Below are 20,769 nucleotides of genomic sequence, written 5' to 3'. Positions count from 1 at the left end.
GACCTGCTGGGCTCAAGTGATCCTCCTGCCTAAGCCTCCCAAGTAGCTGGGACTACAGGCAAGAGGCACCGTGCCCAGCTAGAGATGTGTGTGAATTGGTACGTTCAAGCTAGATATTGGAGGCTCATGAAGCCCAGGTTAAAGAGGCTTGTATTCATCAGATGCGATGAAGAGCTTTGAAGTGTTTACTAGGAGTGTGATTTAAAATGGTTGGCATGCAAAATGATTTGGAATGTTTGGGGTTTGGGGTGGGGAGAGAGAGGTTGGAAATTGGAAACAATTAGAAGGCAAATGCTTTGGGCGAGGTATCACATTGAAACCTGAACAGCAGTGGGACTCACTAGGGGCTGGGACAAAACTAGGCAGATGTAAGCGTTGAGTGAATCCAGGGATCAGGCTGTTCTGTGACCAAGAATGAGTAGAAGACCTTCTAGGCTCAAGATTCAGGAGGTTCTGAGGTCTAAAGCCCGTCCTCAGTCTCCGAGGTCAGCCAGGCAGAAGGGAATTTGGGTCAAGCCTGGCCACAGTTGAGCTCAGGAAGTCAGTGCACTTTCTCTTGTCTAGTTCCTGCATGCAATCAGGGTGTTACTTGTGTAAAACGATCAAGATCCCTAAACTGATGTCTGAACACCAGGCTTCTAGACAGAGCTCCACCATGTGACCGTGTGACATCACTTATTTCCCCCAGGCCTCAGTTCTTCTGAAAGATGAGGGGAAGAACTCACTTTCAAAGGCCTTCAGCTTTAGCATCTTATTTTAGGTGATCTGGGTATAAGAGGCTCACGGTGCTCCTCTCCCTTTCATGTTTTCTTCTTTGGTAGGAAGTCGTCTCAAGACTTGAGTGTATAGGCATGAGAAAATCTGCTAGAGGACAGGAAGAATATTGCTTAAAGCATAAGAGCTACAGCCCTGATGGAAGGGGTAAATTGGCCTGGGAAAAGCCCTGCTGCTGCTACCTGCTTCCCAAGTGACCTTGAACTTAACTCTTTAAACCTCAGTTGCTGCATCTATAAAATGAGAATAATAGTATCTTTTTTATAGGGTTTTTTGTTTTGTTTGTTTGTTTTGAGACGGAGTCTCCCTCTGTCGCCCAGGCTGGAGTACAGTGGCACCATCTCGGCTCACTGCAACCTTCGCCTCCTGGGTTCAAGCGATTCTCATGCCTCAGTCTCCTGAATAGCTGGGGTTATAGGAGCGCACCACCACACCTAGCTGATTTTTGTATTTTTAGTAGAGATGGAGTTTCGCCATGTTGGCTAGGCTGGCCTTGAACTCCTAACCTCAAGTGATCCTCCTGCCTTGGCCTCCCTAAGTGCTGGGATTACAGGTGTGAGCAACCGTGCCCGGCCAGGGTTGTTTTGAGACATGAATGAGGTGGACCTTTACAGGCACTTGGTCCAGGGCCTGACCCGTAGTAAGCATTTGAGAAATATTACCTATTTATGTTGTCATGGGCTGGGAGTGTGGGAACAGGAAGTGTCTCATGCCAGAAGCACTGTGAATTTTCTCCTTTAATCATTGACTTCATTTTCTTTGAACCTTATTCAGATTATCCATGCCTTTATAATTGTAGACCCTCTATTAGTCCAAATAAAGTGAACTCATCTTATGCCATATTCTTGTTGAAGGATCTTCTTTTCTTTCTTTCTTTATTTTTTTGAGACAGAATCTCGCTCTGTCGCCAGGGTGGAGTGCAGTGGCGAGATCTCGGCTCACTGCAACCTCCGCTTCTCGGATTTGAGCGATTCTCCTGCCTCAGCCTTCCGAGTAGCTGGGACTACAGGCGTGCGCCACCACGCCCAGCTAATTTTTGTATTTTTAGTAGAGATGGGGTTTCACCATGTTGGCCAGGATGGTCATGATCTCTTGACCTCATGATCCGCCCGCCTTGGCCTCCCAAAGTGTTGGGATTACAGACGCGAGCCATTGCACCTGGCTGCATCTTCTTTTTTGTAACGTGCTGTGTAATACATCTCTATTTAGCTTGATGTCCACGGTGATAGCAGGATTCGTTTCGGATTTCTGCCATAGTTAATTGTTCTGCATTCTTTTGTCCCTAGTGTGTCATTTTGAAATTTTTCTTTTTTCTTTGTTTTTGATGACTTCTCCAATTATTCATGCTAGTTTTGCATTCCTGTCCAAAGAACATTTTTGGTGCTTGTTTATTTTTAATTTCATAAACTAAAGTGCTGGGTTTTAAAAACCCAGAATTGAGTTTTCTCCGAGCTGCTAATCTTTCTAGCCAGCTGGTGATGAGGCTTCTCAATTCTTGTTACAGGATGATGTGTTCTGTCCTCCTGTCTGTGCTTTGTCTAATTTAGATTCTAAATCCACATCTTTTAGGACATTTTTAGTGCATCAAAATTTATTACCAAAGTAGTGCTGACTTAAGGGAAAGAAATTTTGATGAAATCTTTAGTCACTCGTGTTGACTCAAGGCGCTTGTCCTAGTGCAGGAATCTCTGTGGCACCACTAGGTGGTGCCAGACTGCATCATTTCTAAAGACACAGCCTTTTCTCTTCCAACTCTTTCGCTACTGTTCTCTTTTGCTTCTTTGCCAAATTTGAACCTAGCTTTGAAAAATTCATATAAACTTTCTCTTAGTGAGTTATGTTGCTTATAGCTTTTCCCTCCACCTTGCCTGTTTTAGCCTTGTTTCTATAGTTTCAATAGTTGGGCATTCAGATAAACTTGAAACTGAAGCCCGGAGTAATTACTAAATGTATCTCGACTGATCTGTGGTTTTAAATTCACCAACAGTGCATCTCCCTACTATCTTAATCATATTGATTTTGAGATTAAATCAGTCTCATAAATATGTTAGTGTTCAGCCCACAGTAGTTCTTATCCATCTGCAGACTTTTTTTTTTTTTTTTGAGACAGGGTCTTACTCTGTCACCAGGCTGGAGTACAGTGGCTCCCTCTCAGCTCATGGCAACCTCTGCCTCCTGGGTTCAAGTGATTCTCCTGCCTCCACCTCCTGAGTAGCTGGGACTACAGGCGCATGCCACCACGCCCAGCTAATTTTTGTATTTTTAGCAGAGACGGAGTTTCACCATGTTGGCCAGGATGGTCTCAATCTCTTGACTTCGTGATCCGCCTGCCTCGGCCTCCCAAAGTGCTGGGATTACAGGTGTGAGCCACCACGCCTGGCCTCATCTACAGATATTTTTACCAGTCCTACCCACTCATGCCTATACCTTCTAATGTTATTAAAGTCAGTTTTATTATCATTGGTGACCATGAAACTTAATCAAAAGGTCAAGCTAGAAACAGAATATTCAAAATTTATTTCCAGGCAAATGTCTGGGTTCTATAGAAGCTGGTTCACGTGAATAGATCATGCTGTATCTCTGTTGTGCTGGGAGCTTTTTTGAAGGAATGCGTTGTTACATACTAACCACAATTTTTACATTGTCCAGGGCAGGAGTGATCAGTTGGTTGATACTTAGTCAGGAGTTGTGTTTCATAGTCTGGTAGTTGTTACCTGATGTTTAGGCATTTGAAATTTAACCTTGTGCCTTATTTGTGCTGAATTTACTATTGTTTCCTATTTGTAGTGCTCTGCAAAATTATTCTCAGTATATCACACATTTGTAATTATTGCCAATTACTGAATATCAATAACATGCTAGGTGATAAAAACTTCTATTTTTCAGCAGCATTATCATTCCCAATTTTACTACATCAGAGAGTTCATTATTATACAGTCAACTCATGATTATTAGGAGTAAGGAATATAATAGCAGACGCTGAATGAGGGAAAAGAATGTGAAACCACACATAAACTAAAGGTGAAGTCATTTACATCCCTGAAAATGATTTTAAGATACAGAATGAGATGTTAAAGGATTAAAAGAAAATTATTGTAGCAATGAAAAAGTGCTGCATGGTTTATACAAAGTCATGTCAAGCTCATAGACTCAGAGAGTGGTATTAATCCTGAAAGATCACTTGATGATTATGGAAGCCAAGACCCAAAGAGGTTAAGTGACTTACCCAGCAAAGCCGGTTTGGGTGTTTTATAGCTGTTTGACAGAGCTATGATTGCTCTCATGTTGTGAGCTAAATTCCAAAGATAGAGATTGTTGTGTTTGCTTTTGTGGGGACTGTATTGCTTTTATAGCACCATGGTTGTATTGTTTCTTTTTGCTTTGTCATCTGTCAGTCAACTTTGAAGCGAATCTTCTTTGTTTACAGCATAGTAAAATATGGTGATTGCATGGCTCATAAGAGATTTACAAATGAAGAAACTGAGACCTGGTTGAGGTGCATGGTACACCCAAGTCATAGACTTGTGTGTGGTTGAGGCAGAGAATCTAGGATATAGACCTCCCTGCTGGGTTTCTGCCGGTCCCATAACTGCTCTGCACTTCAGCGGGAAAGATGCCAGAAACTGCAAGCATAAGGCCTTTTTTCCCCCTAAAAAACTGTAATTCATTTGGTTTTGAAAGACTTATCAGAGTTTAAAAGCTCCATTTTGTGGCTTCCCAAGGTGCTGTGATTTGTTTCTTACTAGTCTCCTTTGTTCTGTGGAAAATTTTCTTCTTTGGTTCTTTGAGATTTAGATTTCCTTGCCAAAGTATTTTTAGAGAGAGGAAATCAGTATGTGTCATCAAAGGGGTAAAATATATACCTTAAAGCCTAATTATGCAGTTACATTTTTAATAACGAATGTCATAAATTCTTGCTTCATTGCAATCAATACTTAGAAGACTGTTCTGCTCAGAAGCCTCATCTAGTTATCATGATTATCATCAACATCATCAGCCAACCATAAGCATCAAGCATTTATGGAGTATCCACAGATTATGCAGCACTTGCCAGGATTCTGGGAGACTTAATCTGTGTGTGTGTGTGTGTGTGTGTGTGTGTATACGTGTATACCCTTCCCTTCAAGGAGTTTGTGATCTGCAGAATTGGAGGAAAGACAGAAAACTTGGAGAAAGACAAGTACCTCATTTTTCTTTTTTTTTTTTTTTTTTTTTTTTTTTGAGACGGAGTCTCGCTCTGTCGCCCAGGCTGGAGTGCAGTGGCGCGATCTCGGCTCACTGCAAGCTCCACCTCCCGGGTTCACGCCATTCTCCCGCCTCAGCCTCCGAGTAGCTGGGACTACAGGCGCCCGCCACCACGCCCGGCTAGTTTTTTGTATTTTTAGTAGAGACGGGGTTTCACCATGTTAGCCAGGATGGTCTCGATCTCCTGACCTCGTGATCCGCCCGTCTCGGCCTCCCAAAGTGCTGGGATTACAGGCTTGAGCCACTGCGCCCGGCCTAAGTACCTCATTTTTCAATACATGTAAAGCCCGTAGTGATTCATGTATGTGGTATTGGGGGGTGTGGACAGCAGGGAGACAAAGGGATGGATCTTAGAAAGGTCTGGTTACAAATAAGTGGAAGCACATAAGTTTGCTGACGTGGGAGGACATAGGCTGGGTTGTAATAAGGTAGAGTAATTGATTGAAGGAGGGAGGAAGCAATTGATGAAGAGTTGAAGGTAATAATTTAAATAGATTTGGCATAATAACAGAGATGATTGGAGAACTGGGAGAAGAAAATTACTTGCTGTAGTTGATTATAGCAGAAACTGACAGGGCAAGAGATTAGAGTTGGGATTTTTGCAAAGAGGAGGTTTCAAGTTTGTGATTTTTTTTTTTTTTTTTTTTTGAGATAGTCTTGTCTGTCACCCCAGCTGGAGTGCAGTGGCGTGATCTCAGCTCACTGCAACCTTTGCCTTCCAGGTTCAAGCAACTTCTCCTGCCTCAGCTTCCCAAGTAGCTGGGACTACAAGTGTGCGCCACCATGCCCAGCTAATTTTTATATTTTTAGTAGAGATGGGGTTTCACCATGTTGGCCAGGCTGGTCTCGAACTCCTGACCTCAGGTGATCCACCTTCCTTGGCCTCCCAAAGTGCTGGGATTACAGGCATGAGCCACTGCGCCCAGCCTCCACGTATGTGAGATCTTGCCCAGATTTAAATGAAGGATGTAGGGTTCAAGATTGGTAGAGCAGAGGACAAAAGTCTCCCTCTCTCCCTCTCTCTCTCTTTTTGCTATGATCTATTTTTTTTCCCTGCACTTCTTTTCACAGGTGTTGACCTATGATCTATTTCTATTTGGAGGATCTCTTTTTCCCTCATGTTGAGAATAATGGTTGAGGTGTGGTATATCCTTTAATTATGAAAGGAAATGGCATGGTGGTTTTGCGGTTTAATCATGAGACACAAGAACAGCTTTTGTTGTGTGGTGATACCATACCCTGAATTGAGAGTATCAGTGTTAGATGTACGTTACTGCAGTTTTGTATCTTCTTCGCTTAATCAGAATAGATTTTAATGGAATTTATTATTCACTTACTGCACAGCAAAATTACTTTTATAACTTTCCATTGTGTTTTTCTTGTAAATTGAGGTATTTGGCATCTATTTTTTTTTTTTTTTTTTTTTTTTTGAGATAGAGTCTTGCTGTGTCCTCCAGGCTGGAGTGCAGTGGTGCGATCTCAGCTCACTGCAAGCTCCGCCTCCCGGGTTCACGCCATTCTCCTGCCTCAGCCTCCTGACTAGCTGGGACTACAGGCGCCCGCCACAACGCCTGGCTAATTTTTTGTATTTTTAGTAGAGATGGGGTTTCAACGTGGTCTCCATCTCCTGACCTTGTGATCCGCCCACTTTGGCCTTCCAAAGTGCTGGGATTACAGGTGTGAGCCACCGTGCCCGGCCTGGCATCTATTTTTCAAAACAGACAAAAGTTGTATTCAGGTTTGGATCTGGTACATTAGCATCTTAAATTCTCAAGTCTCCTATAAACCTGTTCTCTTAGGCCATCTATGACTGCAGAAGTCAGTTATGGATAAACATTGAGATGGGAAATCACATCATCCTTTGTTTTCTGTTTCTGAAATAATGGCAGACATGTGGCACATGTCCTGAGCCTGGGGAGGTGCCGTTCCTTTTGTTGCTCTATCTGTATGGGAGCTAACCTTTTGACAGTTTTTATGGTAAATGCTATGGTAGCTTGTGAGCTAATTAGAAGAAACTGTTAAGTGAATGCTGAGTTCGTCGGTTCTCTTTCATTTTCTGCGGAGGAGACAGCCAGTCAAACAGCATTCTTTGTGTGGCTGATAATTTAGCCCACCGGACCTCTATGAAATGGAATATTGCTTCTCTTTTAGCTTTTTCCATATTTTAGTCTTCTCTTTAAAGTCGACATTTCTCCATAGGTTCTAATACTTAGGCATTTCATATATAGTAGCCAAATTCAGTTCACTTTCTTCAAGAAAGTTGTCCTTTTCAAACTGTGGCCTTTTCCTGTCCCATGGGTCTGGTTTCTTACTCACCCTGCACTGTTGTATCAGCAGGTACCAGGATTCGATTGTTGATGGCTGTATGTCTCAAAGAAAGCAGAGGGAGAAATGCAGCTGTCAAAGCAAAAAACAAATGGCAGTTTTAGGGTTGAGTCTCAACCTGGCCAGTTGCAAGATGGCTGTTCAGTAGATGTTATTCCTAATGCTTCCCTGGTAAATAGACCTCAATCAGTCCTGCAGGTTATTGGTGCTGTTTGCTTCCTATAACAGAAGAGTACTGCATTCCAGTTGTGTTCCTGCTGTGGAACATAAGTGCTTAGTGCTATTTACTTAAAACATTCTAGGTTGATAAATTACGAGCACTTCACTCTGGGTAAAGCTCATAAATTCAGCTCCTACAAAAAAATAGCAAGCTGACAGCACTTAGTCCTGTTTATAAAGTTCATACACATCTATCTATGATACAGGCACAAGTATATATCTATGAAATAGCACTGCAGCCTGTTAAAGTAATGGGTGAGCACAGCCACAAAGGTGAGAAGCATCAGACTTCCAGACTCCTCCCGTTAGCCTCTGCCTGAAGGGCACCTTGAGGAGGAGGTCTGTGGAAGGGAGCTTCCAGGCATTGGAGTCCACATTTGTGCTTTCTGCCTTTCTTCTTTTTTTTTTTTTTTTTTTTTTTTTTTTGAGACGGAGTCTCGCTCTGCCGCCCAGGCTGGAGTGCAGTGGCCGGATCTCAGCTCACTGCAAGCTCCGCCTCCCGGGTTCGCGCCATTCTCCTGCCTCAGCCTCCCGAGTAGCTGGGACTACAGGCGCCCGCCACTGCGCCCAGCTAGTTTTTTGTATTTTTTAGTAGAGACGGGGTTTCACCGTGTTAGCCAGGATGGTCTCGATCTCCTGACCTCGTGATCCGCCCGTCTCGGCCTCCCAAAGTGCTGGGATTACAGGCTTGAGCCACCGCGCCCGGCCTCTGCCTTTCTTCTTACTGCAAGTCACCTTTCCACTTCTCTCTTTCTTTCTGCAAAATGAGCATCTGCCTTTTAGCCTCCCTCTTCTTCTAGGCTGAGATGAGGCAGGGAACTGTGGTGGATCCAGAGTAGTTTGAACACTTTGGCTGGGTGGAAAGCGATGGGGTTAAATAAACATTTAATCAGAACCAGGAGCTGTTCTTTTGGCAACCTGTTGAGGAAAAATGATAAACCCTAACAAAAAGGCCCTCAAGTGGCATGAGTGCAGGACCTGAAAGCCTTACGTGCCATCAGGTATCCAAAAAGGACATTTTTTAACCAGAAAATAAACATGAAACTCATCCGGCTAGTCCTAGGTTCTTGGAGCCCCGCAGGTATTGTTACAGGATGCATCACTGCTTCGAATCGGTGACTGAACAACCTGGTTCCTAATCAGCGTGGAGAGTCAGAGCTGTCACACGCACTGGGCTGAAGCTGCATATTCAGTACTGCATTGAACATTCAGTACTGCAGATAGGATAATTATGCTGTTTGTCTGATACTAGAAAAGTGCAAAGAACATTCCTTCACTTTGCAACAGCTTGGACCCAAGTGGCAGACCTGCTGTTCCCTCCGGCTGGCATGACCTCCCTATTGTCAGCCCCTTCACCACAGCTCAGCTACCCCCTGGCTTTCAAGACACAGCTCAGACAGCATCTCCTCAGGAAAGACCTTACTCCCGGAGACCCATACCTGAGTTGTGTTGCCACAGCACCCTGTTCTGTTAGCACTTACCAGGTTGCATTTTTTGTGATCCATTTACCTGTCTTCCCTGTCAGACATGAACAGGGACAGTGTCTTGTCCTCAATTCATCATTTATCTCCTGTTTTGAGCACAATGACCGGGACGTAGTGGATGCTCAATAAAGGTTTGTCAAATGAGTGATAGTATGGTTAGCTCAGTGAGAATTGATGGTGCCCTTTATGATCTGTCATCCATCATCCTTGGTGTGAAGCTGGGCTGGGAGGCTTTAAACAGTGCCACTTGAGAATCTAAGGAGAGGAGGCAGAGTTACAATGAACAATAACTACCCCTTACTGAGTATTTATTTGCTATGGGCCAAGCACTGTCTTAGGGTTTTTAAATGTATCAGTGCACTTAATCCTTTGATCAATCTGCTAAGATGGGTTCTGTTTATTATCCCCATTGCAAAGCACAAGGAAGTTCAGTCACTTGCCCAAGGTCACACAGTGACAGTGCAGAGATTCATACCAATGGTAGGTAACCATCACTTATCTATATTCCTTTTAGACTAGTTCCTGGAATGATTAAGCCCTCATGTCCTGAGGCATCCATCTTAGGTAACAATTTAACTTCTTTCTTATTTCTAGAATGGTACTAGTGTGTTCCATACTTGGGAGAATGGAGAAAATGGTCACCAGACATTCTCTGTTTTTTGGTTCAGATGAGAGAGGTAGAGTTAGCTGACAAAGAATTGATGTTATGTATTTTTATTTTATTTTATTATTATTTTTTGTTCTTGATTTTAGATGGTAGTTTTGGTCCTTTTGGAAACACAGCATTATCCTCCAGCCAGACTGAACTATCCTACTCTCATTTCCTGTAAGGACGACTGACCTCTTTTTTTGCCTCTAGACCTGTGCATATGCTATTCCCTCTGCCTGGAACATACTTACCTGCTTGCTCCTCCTTCCCCAAGCCTAGTCTTCACTTGGTTCCTCTTTTCTACCAGGAACCAGTTTAGATGTCATTTCCCTACCCGTCCAGGGTAGGAGGTTCCCACAACCCCTGAGTGTCCCTGTGGTGGCACTCACAAGTGTTGTAGTGCTAAAAGCCCACTCCTGGGGTTTTATGTGTGCAGTGAAGGGGGTGATTATCTGTTCCCAGCCAGTTCATATCCTAGTCCGTTGAGAGTAGAGACTTGTTTCTTATTCTCTATTTGTCCCCTGCACCTTGGGCAGTGCTTGGACACAATGTGTGTGTTCACTATTTGTGGAAGAAGTGGGTGAGCGGGAGTTAACTGGCTTTAAGTCTTTGAATTTTGAGTTTTTGAAGTAGTCAAGTCCATCCTGTGGACAGCCATTGTTTGCCATGTCTTGTATGTACACAGTTGCCTGGGCACTGTGGGGAGCAGAAAGAGGACTAATACTGCCCTTGTGCTGAGGCACCTACAGTCTCAGGAGATGTTCAGAGGACAGTGAGTCACTTCACAGCATCAGCATGGTGTAGTGAACGAGTGATGACACTGAAGATGAGCTTGGTCATATTCTGGCAAGTTGGCCGACACCTGGACGCCCCGTCCACACCCCAAGACCTCTTTCCCCAGGGTGACCTGAGAACCACCCAGAGCAACTGTGACCAATGGTGCTTGTTTTTTTTTTTTTTTTTTTTTTTGAGACAGAGTCTCAGTCTGTCACCCAGGCTGGAATGCAGTGGCATGATCTCGGCTCACTGCAAGCTCTGCCTTCTGGGTTCACACCATTCTCCTGCCTCAGCCTCCCGAGTAGCTGGGACTACAGGTGCCCGCCACCACACCCGGCTAGTTTTTTGTATTTTTAGTAGAGACGGGGTTTCACCGTGTTAGCCAAGATAGTCTCGATCTCCTGACCTCGTGATCCGCCTGCAATGGTGCTTGTTTTTTAAGGAAGTAGAAACCCAAATTAGGAAGACTGAGCAAACCTCATGCATTTGGGGAAGGGCTTGTTGAAAAGTAGAACCTGATGTAGGTAACAACATGTTGAAGTTAGATTTAACCAAACAGGAACACTTCTTAATTGCTTAAAGACAACATTTTATTTTATAAGTGGAATTAGGGCTTTAAATCAAATATGTTTGGCTGTCTTTACTTGGTTTCCTCAGGCACCTTCACTCATCTTGTCTAAAACTTAATTGCTTGTCTATCCCTGCCAGATTTGCTGCTTCTCCTTGATTCTATCTCTCCTTTAGTGGAACCACCTGGTACTCAAGCCAGACACACAGGTGTCCCTCTTAATTCTGTCTCCTCTGGTCCTGTTCAGGCACCTGTTCTGTGACTCTGCCTCTTTTCCATTTCTCAGGCAGCCTTCTCTCCCTTCTACTGCCTTCCTTATGTCAGGGATTGGCCTACTTTCTGGCCTTCTTGATCCAGGGCACCTTTCCTTCAACTCATACACCAACCTGTTGTCAGAGCCCATCCGGGATGCAGATTGGAGCCTATGACTCCTCTGCCCAAGGGTCTTCAAAGACTTCGTGGCTTTTGGCTGAAGTCGAGCCACCTGGTCCCACATGGAGCCCCATTCCCGCCATGTACCTCCTGTCTGTTTCAGTTCTACCAGATGACTAGCAGTTTCCTGTAGAAAGCATGACTTTTAAAAAAGACTTACTTCCTTCTCTCCTGCATCTAACTCTCATTTGCTCTTTAAAGCCTTCTCTGACCTAGGTCTTGCCTATTTCTCCTGGAAAACACTGCTTCCACCGTTTTGTAGCATCAGTGTCTAACATTGGTTGGCATGTAGGGTGTGCTCTATAATCCTTGTTGAAAGACTAAGTGGGAGGTAACAGAGGCTTAATTCACATTGAGCTGTAAATGAGCAATATCTGACTCTTCTGAGAATGGATTTTGTTTCAAACACTGGTTACTTACTGGAAAAGGTGTCTGGGGAGTGCTGGACAGCAAGAACAAAGGGACCCCACAGAACAGGAAAAGAGGCACTCTAGGGTCTGTGGTTTGCCTATGTTAGATCACCATGAAAAAGGCCAGTGTGTGCTTTGTCAGCTGGCAAAGAATCCTGTGACTCAGTTTCCTTATTTGCACAAAAACGGGATGAGTCTGCCTTAGGTAATTGCTCATGCTAATTTCCAACTCTTGACAGTCTACGATCCTTTGTGTCAAAGTTAAAAATCTAAGTAGGGCATTCTGAATTGGTGTCAGAGTTGATGCACTTCTCCTCACTGTGTTGCAAGTGCCAAGGGGGACAAGTACATTGTCTTTTGGCATTCAACAAAGACCAGTTTTGCATTTTAAAAACCAGGTAGAAGAGAATACAGGAAAACCGCATTAACACAATTTTATGCTGGAGAATTTAAACTCCCAAGTCAGGAAATTCACTCATCATTCCCGTGGCAGCTTTTGTTTCTATGCACTGCACACCCCCCTTGCAGACAGCCCCATCTTGCCAAAGCCCGGCCCCGCCATGAACATGAGTTACGGCAGATTGGGAATCGTTACCTTGATCTTCTCAACCCTGGGGTGTTTAACTTTTCCAAGTTAATGCCTGTTCTTTAATGTTACATTATCTTGTAGTAAGGTAGTCATTTATAATTTATATACTAGAGCTGCCTTAAAATAGAGACAAGAGGATAATCAGCATCCTGAAGCTTCTAGTTTTCCAAAATAACATTTCTTCAGTGAAATCTGCCTATAGAAATTAAAACTTTTGGTGAATTAAAAAGCCCTTTGTCCTATTGTCAGACTGGGAAATGGATGTGCCCATTACTCAGCCTTAAAAAGGAGGGAGATCATCTGTTAAAAATAAAACTCATCATTTTCTTTTATTCTTCTCAAAATAATCCCTAAAGATCTCAATCTTTATAGTGTTGCAGTGGCCCCACTATAGTCAGGGAGGAGACAGGGCAGAAGCTGAAGGGTAGGAGAAACTGCGCTGCTAAAAGATAAAAACCAGTATGCATCTCAACTACTTGTCTGCTGCGGTCCTGATATTCTTCCATCTAGGTTGCTGCTTTGCTTGACTTTGACTGCAAACACAGGAGAAGGAATGGGATTTCCTGTTGAGTACCTTGTAGAGAACCCACTGTTCATTCATATGTGTTAAAAATAAAAAGCCTACTTGAAAACTTCCCTGTAGAATCAGGTTTTAGCAAAAACCAATCAGGTATTAGAGGTCTAATTTATTTTTCCCTTCTTGGTTTTATAGCAAGTCTCTATACCCTAATAATTTTTTTTTCTTTTGAGATGGAGTCTTGCTTTGTCGCCAGACTGGAGTGCAGTTGGCGCAATCTCGGCTCACTGCCATCTCTGCCTCCCGGGTTTGAGCGATTCCGCTGCTTCAGCCTCCCAAGTAGCTGGGACTACAGGCGTGCGCTACCACGCCTACTAATTTTTTGTATTTTACTAGAGACAGGGTTTCACCATGTTGGCCAGGATTGTCTCGATCTCCTGACCTCATGATCCGCCCGCCTCAGCCTCCCAAAGTGCTGGGATTACAGGCGTGAACCACCGCCCGGCTGCCTAAGAATTTTTTTCATTCCTTTTCATTAGACATCTTCAGTGTACCAAGACTTTGAGTGGAGATTTCTAATGAGGGCAGGAAGGGATGGATGCTTCCGCAGTTGAGTGGTCTCCTTTTTCCCATGTCTGTTGAAAGATTACTCTTTCATGACCACCATTTCTGTGATGCATCTCATATGATCCTAACGCACTCGAGTTTGTATTTGAATGTCCATCTGATATTTAGTGGTGGTTGGGGCAAGGAGGGGGCAAGCAGCAACTAAGGGGTTGTATGGGAACATCCTGGGTGGTTTAACCTGAAAACCACTAGGTGGCAACATTTACTAAGCTGCTGGCCATTCTCTTCCCTTAAGACATTGAACTTGCTTTTCCACATAACAGATGGAATAGCTGAGAAGAGTTTAGTAGCCATTGCTTCAGGTTCTTTTGAAAGTGAGGCTATAGGATAAACACACTACAGTATATTGGTATCTGTTCACCACCTGGATTTAGATACCAGGAGTTTGAAATTGCTCTGGGTGACTGGGTGAGTAGCTTCCCCTTTGGCCTCAGTTAGGCATCCTTGATAGGAGAGACCTGTGATTGGACTATCTGGTCTCTCATGGTTCTTTTTCTCAATGATTTACGACTTTGATTGTAATTTCTTTACATTAAAAAAAAAACCTGTAGTAAAACCAGTCTTATTTAAAGGAATACTAGCCTTTTATCAAGGGCAAAATAATGATTTAAAAAAAAAATCAACAAAATTTCAAGGAAATGAATGTCCCTAGAAGCTAGCCATCTCTTCAAGTTAACTCAAGAGGCTAGACTCTCCTAAATGAGGATGCTTATTTACCAGCTTTCCTCAATTAGCAGCTTTGGGGATGTTAAAATCCGTAAGGAACTGTCCAAGGGATGTATTGTGTATGCTTTGCAGTGATTAAGCCATTAAGCTCTAATTGGTATTTTCCCACTCATGGGTTTGTGAAGGAAGCTTTAAAATTATTTAGGAATTCAGTCCTCATCAGCTGTCTTAGTATCATCCCCACGTTTTGGAATCTGAGAGTGGGAGAGTGCAGAGAAAAGGTTTTTGTGCAAGTGGATTATGATTTTTGCTCACAGTGTCCTTCCCCATTGGTTTGTTATTGCAGATGAAGTGGAAAGGGAAGGACCTCTTTGATTTGGTGTGCCGGACTCTGGGGCTCCGAGAAACCTGGTTCTTTGGACTGCAGTACACAATCAAGGACACAGTGGCCTGGCTCAAAATGGACAAGAAGGTTGGGCTAGATCTCGATGAAACTGATGGGGCTGACGTGTGCTTTCCAGTTTTTCCCTGAGCAGGCGCCTGGCTCATCATTGGGGCGCTGTAACTGTGTAATGGAGAAGGGGGCACATTCCTGAATTAAGTCATGCAGAAAGCAGGACCTGGAGATGCTACTGGTTTCCTACTCCCCGCAGGCTCTCCTGGGCAAGCAGAAGTTACCAGGATTAGACTGCTGCTGGCCCTGGCTTTTTTACCCATTGTTACCAGCCTGATTGCTTCTGGCTTTATGCCTTTCAGTTTATGAATAAAAACTTTATGAATAAAAATTACTGTTATCTTCTTATACTTAAAAATAACCAATTTGTGTCTTTTGGAGAGTATTGGGGCTTGTGTTCTTTAGGAAATTTTTAAGTCTTTTTGAGAAACACCATAGTCTGACATGAATTAATCATTAATATTATCTAAGGAATAGAGAGTGCCTGGTCCCCAGGGTGAAAGAATGTCCGTTTTGTCCTCAGGATTCTCTGGGGCTTCTGAAGCATGGCAAAGCAAGCTGGGCTCCTGGCAATTTTAATGTGGCTTGGAAATGAATATTGCCTAAGGGAACTGCCCTCTGCATGGGTTCATATATTCACACAGAGATACACTTGCTTACTGACCTGCCTACCTAGCCATGAAAAGCAGGTAGGGAGTAGCACTGTATGCTTTTGTCAGTAACTCCTAAAAGACACCTGAACTTCAAAGTAAGTCAATGTCTCATTCTTACTCCAAATGATACCCCCTCAGTTGCCTACCTGAGCATGATAAATAATGAAGGCTTTCTATTTTTTTTTTTTACCAGTTTGACTCAAAGCTTAAGTGTTCAAATTGTGTTCACATATGTACACAGTAATCTAAATCATCACATTAGAATCCCTGCTGGTTGTAAGTTCAATGGTAATTCCCAATAATCATGAGCATCTAAGTGCCACTAGGGGCCATTGTCAGTGAGAGTATCATAGACCAGATTTTGAATCTCCTTGGCATTGCCATCTAGAGTTTGGGCAGGAGCATGGAGAGTTATGTGTCAAAGACAGCAAAACTTTTTGTATATTTTTCATGATTCTTAGCAAAGTGAATTTTAATCATAGCTGAGTGTAGGCCAAATGGATATTAGATTGGGGGCATCAGGAGCCATGGAACTTGCTGCTCAAGGGAAATACATTACGACACATGTTAATGGAGCCTTGTAGGCTGTCACATGGCATGTTTGTGTCTTGAAATTCACTCTAGAGAGCAGACGGTTCAAGCTTTACAGGGGTGAATGGAATTGTTAGAAGATTAAAGGCAGCGGTTTACAGACTGTGCTTCAAGTATTTTGTGGGGCATCTCTGGAGGTTCCTCGAAACAAAGGGTTGCCATGATGGACACATTTTGCTTCTGTTGCTCAGTTAATGTTTAGATGATTTCATAATGATCTAGTTCATCATCTCTAAGCTGTATTCTTTTTTTTTTTAAAGACAGAGTTTTGCTCTTGTTGCCCAGGCTAGAGTGCAATGGCGCAATCTCGGCTCACTGCAACCTCCACCTTCCGGGTTCAAGAGATTCTCCTGCCTCAGCCTCCTGAGTAGCTGGAATTACAGGCTTCCACCACCACACCTGGCTAATTCTTTTGTATTTTTAGTAGAGGCGGGGTTTCACCGTGTTGGCCAGGCTGGTCTTGAACTCCTGACCTTAAGTGATCCACCCGCTTCGGCCTCCCAGAGTGCTGGGATTATAGGTGTGAACTACCGGCCCGGCCCTCTAAGCCGTATTCTAACCTGGACCTAAATATTGGCAGTAGGCAGCAAGAAAAAAGAATAAAGGAAGATTCCACTACTTCAGATAATTAAAAAACCTTCCACCTACTATAAAGGACAGTGCCCAAGACTACTGAGTGATAAATTTCTAGTTTTTAACTATTCTGTGGCCCTGAGAACATTTATGCCTTAATCCTAGCTCTACTCACTTCTTGGGGCTATTGATTAATTTGTTTCAGAAACACCATGGGAAGTGAATATTACCTCTTTATGACTTTGTGAATGCTTCAAACTGTAGAATCACAACTTTCAGGAAATGTGATAAATTTAGTGGGAAAAGAATTTAATGAACACCTTGCAAAAGCTTCTTTGAGGGTAGCACAGGAGGAAGAAGTGCCAATATAGTGTGTTTGTCTTTTGCTCTGCAATTCTGCAGGTACTGGATCATGATGTTTCAAAGGAAGAACCAGTCACCTTTCACTTCCTGGCCAAATTTTATCCTGAGAATGCCGAAGAGGAGCTGGTTCAGGAGATCACACAACATTTATTCTTCTTGCAGGTACATCAGTCCAGGCTACCCCCCAGTTCTGAGAGAACTTGCCCAGGAATGGTTGCAGAGTTGGCCTCAGAGTTGACCACAAACACCTTTGTATTGCAAAAATATTCTACCTCTGGAAAGTCAGCTCCTTTGGTTCTGTAATGGAAAAAAGTCTTCAGAACAGAACTATACTTGAGTGATGAAAATTGGTGTCAGATGAAATTGTGAAGGTGTGATGGTGAAGAATGGATACAAGTAGCTACCTAACTTAAAATCTCCTTGAAAATGGATCCTGTTTTCTTCTAGCTAACTTAAAAGTACTCAATCGTTTCAAAGGAAGGCTAAAGAGAGAGTTGTATAAAGGAGTAGTTCTTCCGAAAGTTTAAAATCCCCTCTCATTAAGAGAGAACTTCAGCTGGGCATGGTGGCTCATGCCTGTAATCCCAGCACTTTGGGAAGCTGAGGTGGGCGGATCACGAGGTCAGGAGTTCGAGACCAGCCTGACCAACATAGTGAAACCCCATCTCTACTAAAAATACAAAAATTAGCCAGGCGTGATGGCCCATGCCTGTAATCCCAGCTACTCAGGAGGCTGAGGCAGGAGAATCACTTGAACCCAGGAGGCATAGGTTGCAGTGAACCAAAATTGAGCCACTTCACTCCAGCCTGGGTGACAGAGTGAGACTCTGTCTAAAAAAAAAAAGAGAAAACTTCAGAGTTCTAGTGACACTCAGTTTGTCCCCCATATGTGGTACTTCAGACATCATGCTTCATGCTATGCTGTGTCCTTAATTGTCCTGTTTCTTCCTTACTTCCTCATTAGATTGTAAGCCCCTTAAAGGCAAGGCTCATTAAGTGCACAGTAGGCATTCCATAAGTAATTGTCCAACCGAATTGAAGAAATTAGGAAATTCATAATTATAAGTTGACCATTCAGAGGCACAGGGAGGGGAACTGGTGTGAGGATGAAAACCTTATCAGTTTCACTTATGTTCTTACTGCAGGTCAGAGTGGCCCCCCAGTTTCATGGCCAGTTTCAGTGATTGGCACGGGGGCTATTTGTGTGCTCAAAGGTTTCAGTAATGTAAAAGATGGCAGTAGGGGCATTAATTACGTGATTTCCCAGAGATAGATGGGTAGTCTGTCACATAGCCCTCCTGTAATTAATTTCAGCCTCAGTATATTGTGTTTAGCAAATATTAAGTTAAATATAATAAGACCCCCTAAATTCTTTTTTAAAAAGGTCTGGGGGGTGTGTGTGTGTGTGCGCGCGCACGCAAAAGAGGTGACAAATTTATTTCAGATGTTTTCAAATCAAAGGGACACTCTTAGGCTGGACGTGGTGGCTCACTCCTGTAATCCCAACACTTTGGGAAGCCAAGGCGGGCGGATATCTGAGGTCAGGAGTTTGAGACCACCCTGACCAACTTGGAGAAACCCCGTCCTTACTAAAAATACAAAATTAGCCGGGCATGGTGGCACACGCCTGTAATCCCAGCTACTCGGGAGATTGAGGCAGGAGAATCGCTTGAACTCAGGAGGTGGAGGTTGCAGTGAGCTGAGATCGCACCATTGCACTCCAGCCTGGGCAACAAGGGCGAAACTCCTTCTCAAAAAAAAAAAAAGGGGACACTCTTTCAGTTTTTCTATAGTGTTGCTTTTTTCCCCCTCTCTTTGGAAATGAAACCAAGGGATTAGAAAGTTTCACTGCTTCAGAAACATCTCAGGTTTCATTTTCTCTCTTAAGAATGTAAAATTGCTTTTAAAACCTGAGAAGAATTTTTGTGTTTGAACGAAAGCACATAACCATCTCCTAGGTCCCAGAATGCCCTAATGTTGTAGAAATGGCTTTCTTGTAAGCACTTGGAAGCACTGCCTGTCTCTTGTGTGACTTTGGCTTGATTTTCCCCATACTGAAATGTTAAGGCATTTTTATGACTGAGCAAGGCAAAATTTACTGCTTTTATGAATCCGGTGACTGTTGATATCTGTGAGAGGAGAGCTGGCTTTCCTGTTGTGTTTATTTCAATGTCCCCCCTACCACGTCATGCCGTTGTCTTGCTTCTGTGTCTGGAACATGCCAAGTTGCACCATTCTAAGAAAATCAAGTGCAATGAAATATGTTAATTCAACATTATGGCTTAAGAATTATATTTCCTGGACCTCACGTGTACTTAAAAGTTGAATCGATCAAATTTTATTGCTTCCTTTTCCCTTAGAGCAGCATGTTGAGAGTGATGGTTTTTTCCTGCAGTCATAACTCAGTGGCCTTGGTGACTTTTGTCTTGTGTTAATACTTAACAGTAGATCCATTTCCTCTGGGACCATGTGTATTCAAAGGTACTGAGGCTGCAGTCACCCCCAGAGCTGCTCTTGACACTTCTTGGGTTCATGGTGCTCTGTCACACAGCCTCTGTTGTAACTACAGAGACCATTTTTACTCTTCAGCATTGATCATGAAGAGAAGAGGTAAGGGGGTTTTTATGCATAGCCGTCATACCAGTAACTTCTGTGACTGAACTCTCCACCTGTCTGCATCAGTAAAAAAATATTGTACCCTTTGTCAGAAAATTATTAACAGGCTGCTCTGGCAACCCTCATTAGAATGCCGTGCAGCCATCTGTTGTGATCAGCCTATACATCTCACTTCCACGCACACAGTATCATGTCCCCCTTGTTGCTCCTTTCAGGTAAAGAAGCAGATTTTAGATGAAAAGATCTACTGCCCTCCCGAGGCTTCTGTGCTCCTGGCTTCTTACGCCGTCCAGGCCAAGGTAGGCTCAAATAAGAAAAATGTATTCTTCCTGGGGGTTAATTTGGGTTATGGGATCACTCCTATCTTGTCTTTCTTTGGGTTTTCTGTACTTCAGAGAGACTTGCCCCAGAAAGTGAGATGTTATGGGACTTGTGGACTTGGGAGAACCACTGTCGCTGTTCCAGTGTTTGTATGATCTTGTGTGTGTGTGATGTGCACAAATTATAAGTATCATTCTAATGAATTAGAATTCATTCTAAGTGAATTCATTCAGCAAGATGAATTTTCTGTGTAATCTCATTATGTACATGTGGTTTATGATATTTACTGGACAAACCTTTTTTCTTTTTACCATAAACTCAACCATGTGGTACAACCTTTCTATTAGCCAGGAAAAATGAATTTGTGGTCTCCAGTTTTAGCCAAACATGGCCTTTAAGTCAGAAAGGCCCAGGTCCTCACTCCGAACTCATTTGTGAACCAGCTGCCCTGTGTGACACTACACTACACCCTCAGAGAATGCCCTGCTTCATCTGCCCCTGATTGACATGCTAGCTGTTCATGTGGCTGAGCACTGCAGGTGCTGTGGCCCACCAGGCCCAATTGAGCTGTCTGGTTAGCTGAAAATCATTGACTTCCATTAAACCACTATAGACCTTTTTTTTTTCCCCCCTCCCCTGCCAGACGGAGTCTCACTCTGTCACCCTGGCTGGAGTGCAGTGGCGCAATCTCGGCTCACTGCAAGCTCCGCCTCCTGGGTTCCCACTATTCCCCTGCGTCAGCCTCCCAAGAAGCTGGGACTACAGGTGCCCACCACCACGCCCGGCTCATTTTTTGTATTTTTCATAGAGACGGGGTTTCACCGTGTTAGCCAGGATGGTCTCGATCTCCTGACCTCATGATCTGCCCACCTCGGCCTCCCAAAGTGCTGGGATTACAGGCGTGAGCCACCGCGCC

At 43.5% G+C, this 20,769-nt stretch overlaps 1 protein-coding gene across 11 annotated transcripts in view; it reads left to right on the top strand.

Moving 5' to 3' along the window:
• The window catches only part of NF2 (neurofibromin 2), a 100,783-nt gene that overhangs the window by 23,820 nt on the left and 56,194 nt on the right, over nt 1–20,769 (top strand). For 5 of the 11 annotated variants that reach the window (XM_025399501.1, XM_025399493.1, XM_025399491.1 and 2 more), the window contains exons 2-4: nt 14,629–14,754; nt 16,956–17,078; nt 19,748–19,831. In XM_025399501.1, the coding sequence (XP_025255286.1) occupies nt 14,629–14,754; nt 16,956–17,078; nt 19,748–19,831 (333 nt within the window). Of the gene's footprint in view, nt 1–5,674; nt 5,791–14,628; nt 14,755–16,955; nt 17,079–19,747; nt 19,832–20,769 lie in introns of all 11 variants that reach the window. The other 6 variants (XM_025399495.1, XM_025399496.1, XM_025399499.1 and 3 more) reach the window with 4 other exon arrangements.

The sequence above is a fragment of the Theropithecus gelada genome, chromosome 10 (genome assembly GCF_003255815.1).
Source record: "Theropithecus gelada isolate Dixy chromosome 10, Tgel_1.0, whole genome shotgun sequence".
Lineage (NCBI taxonomy): Eukaryota > Metazoa > Chordata > Mammalia > Primates > Cercopithecidae > Theropithecus > Theropithecus gelada.
Note: the sequence above shows the minus strand (reverse complement) of the source record. Positions and strands in the feature narration are given on the sequence as shown.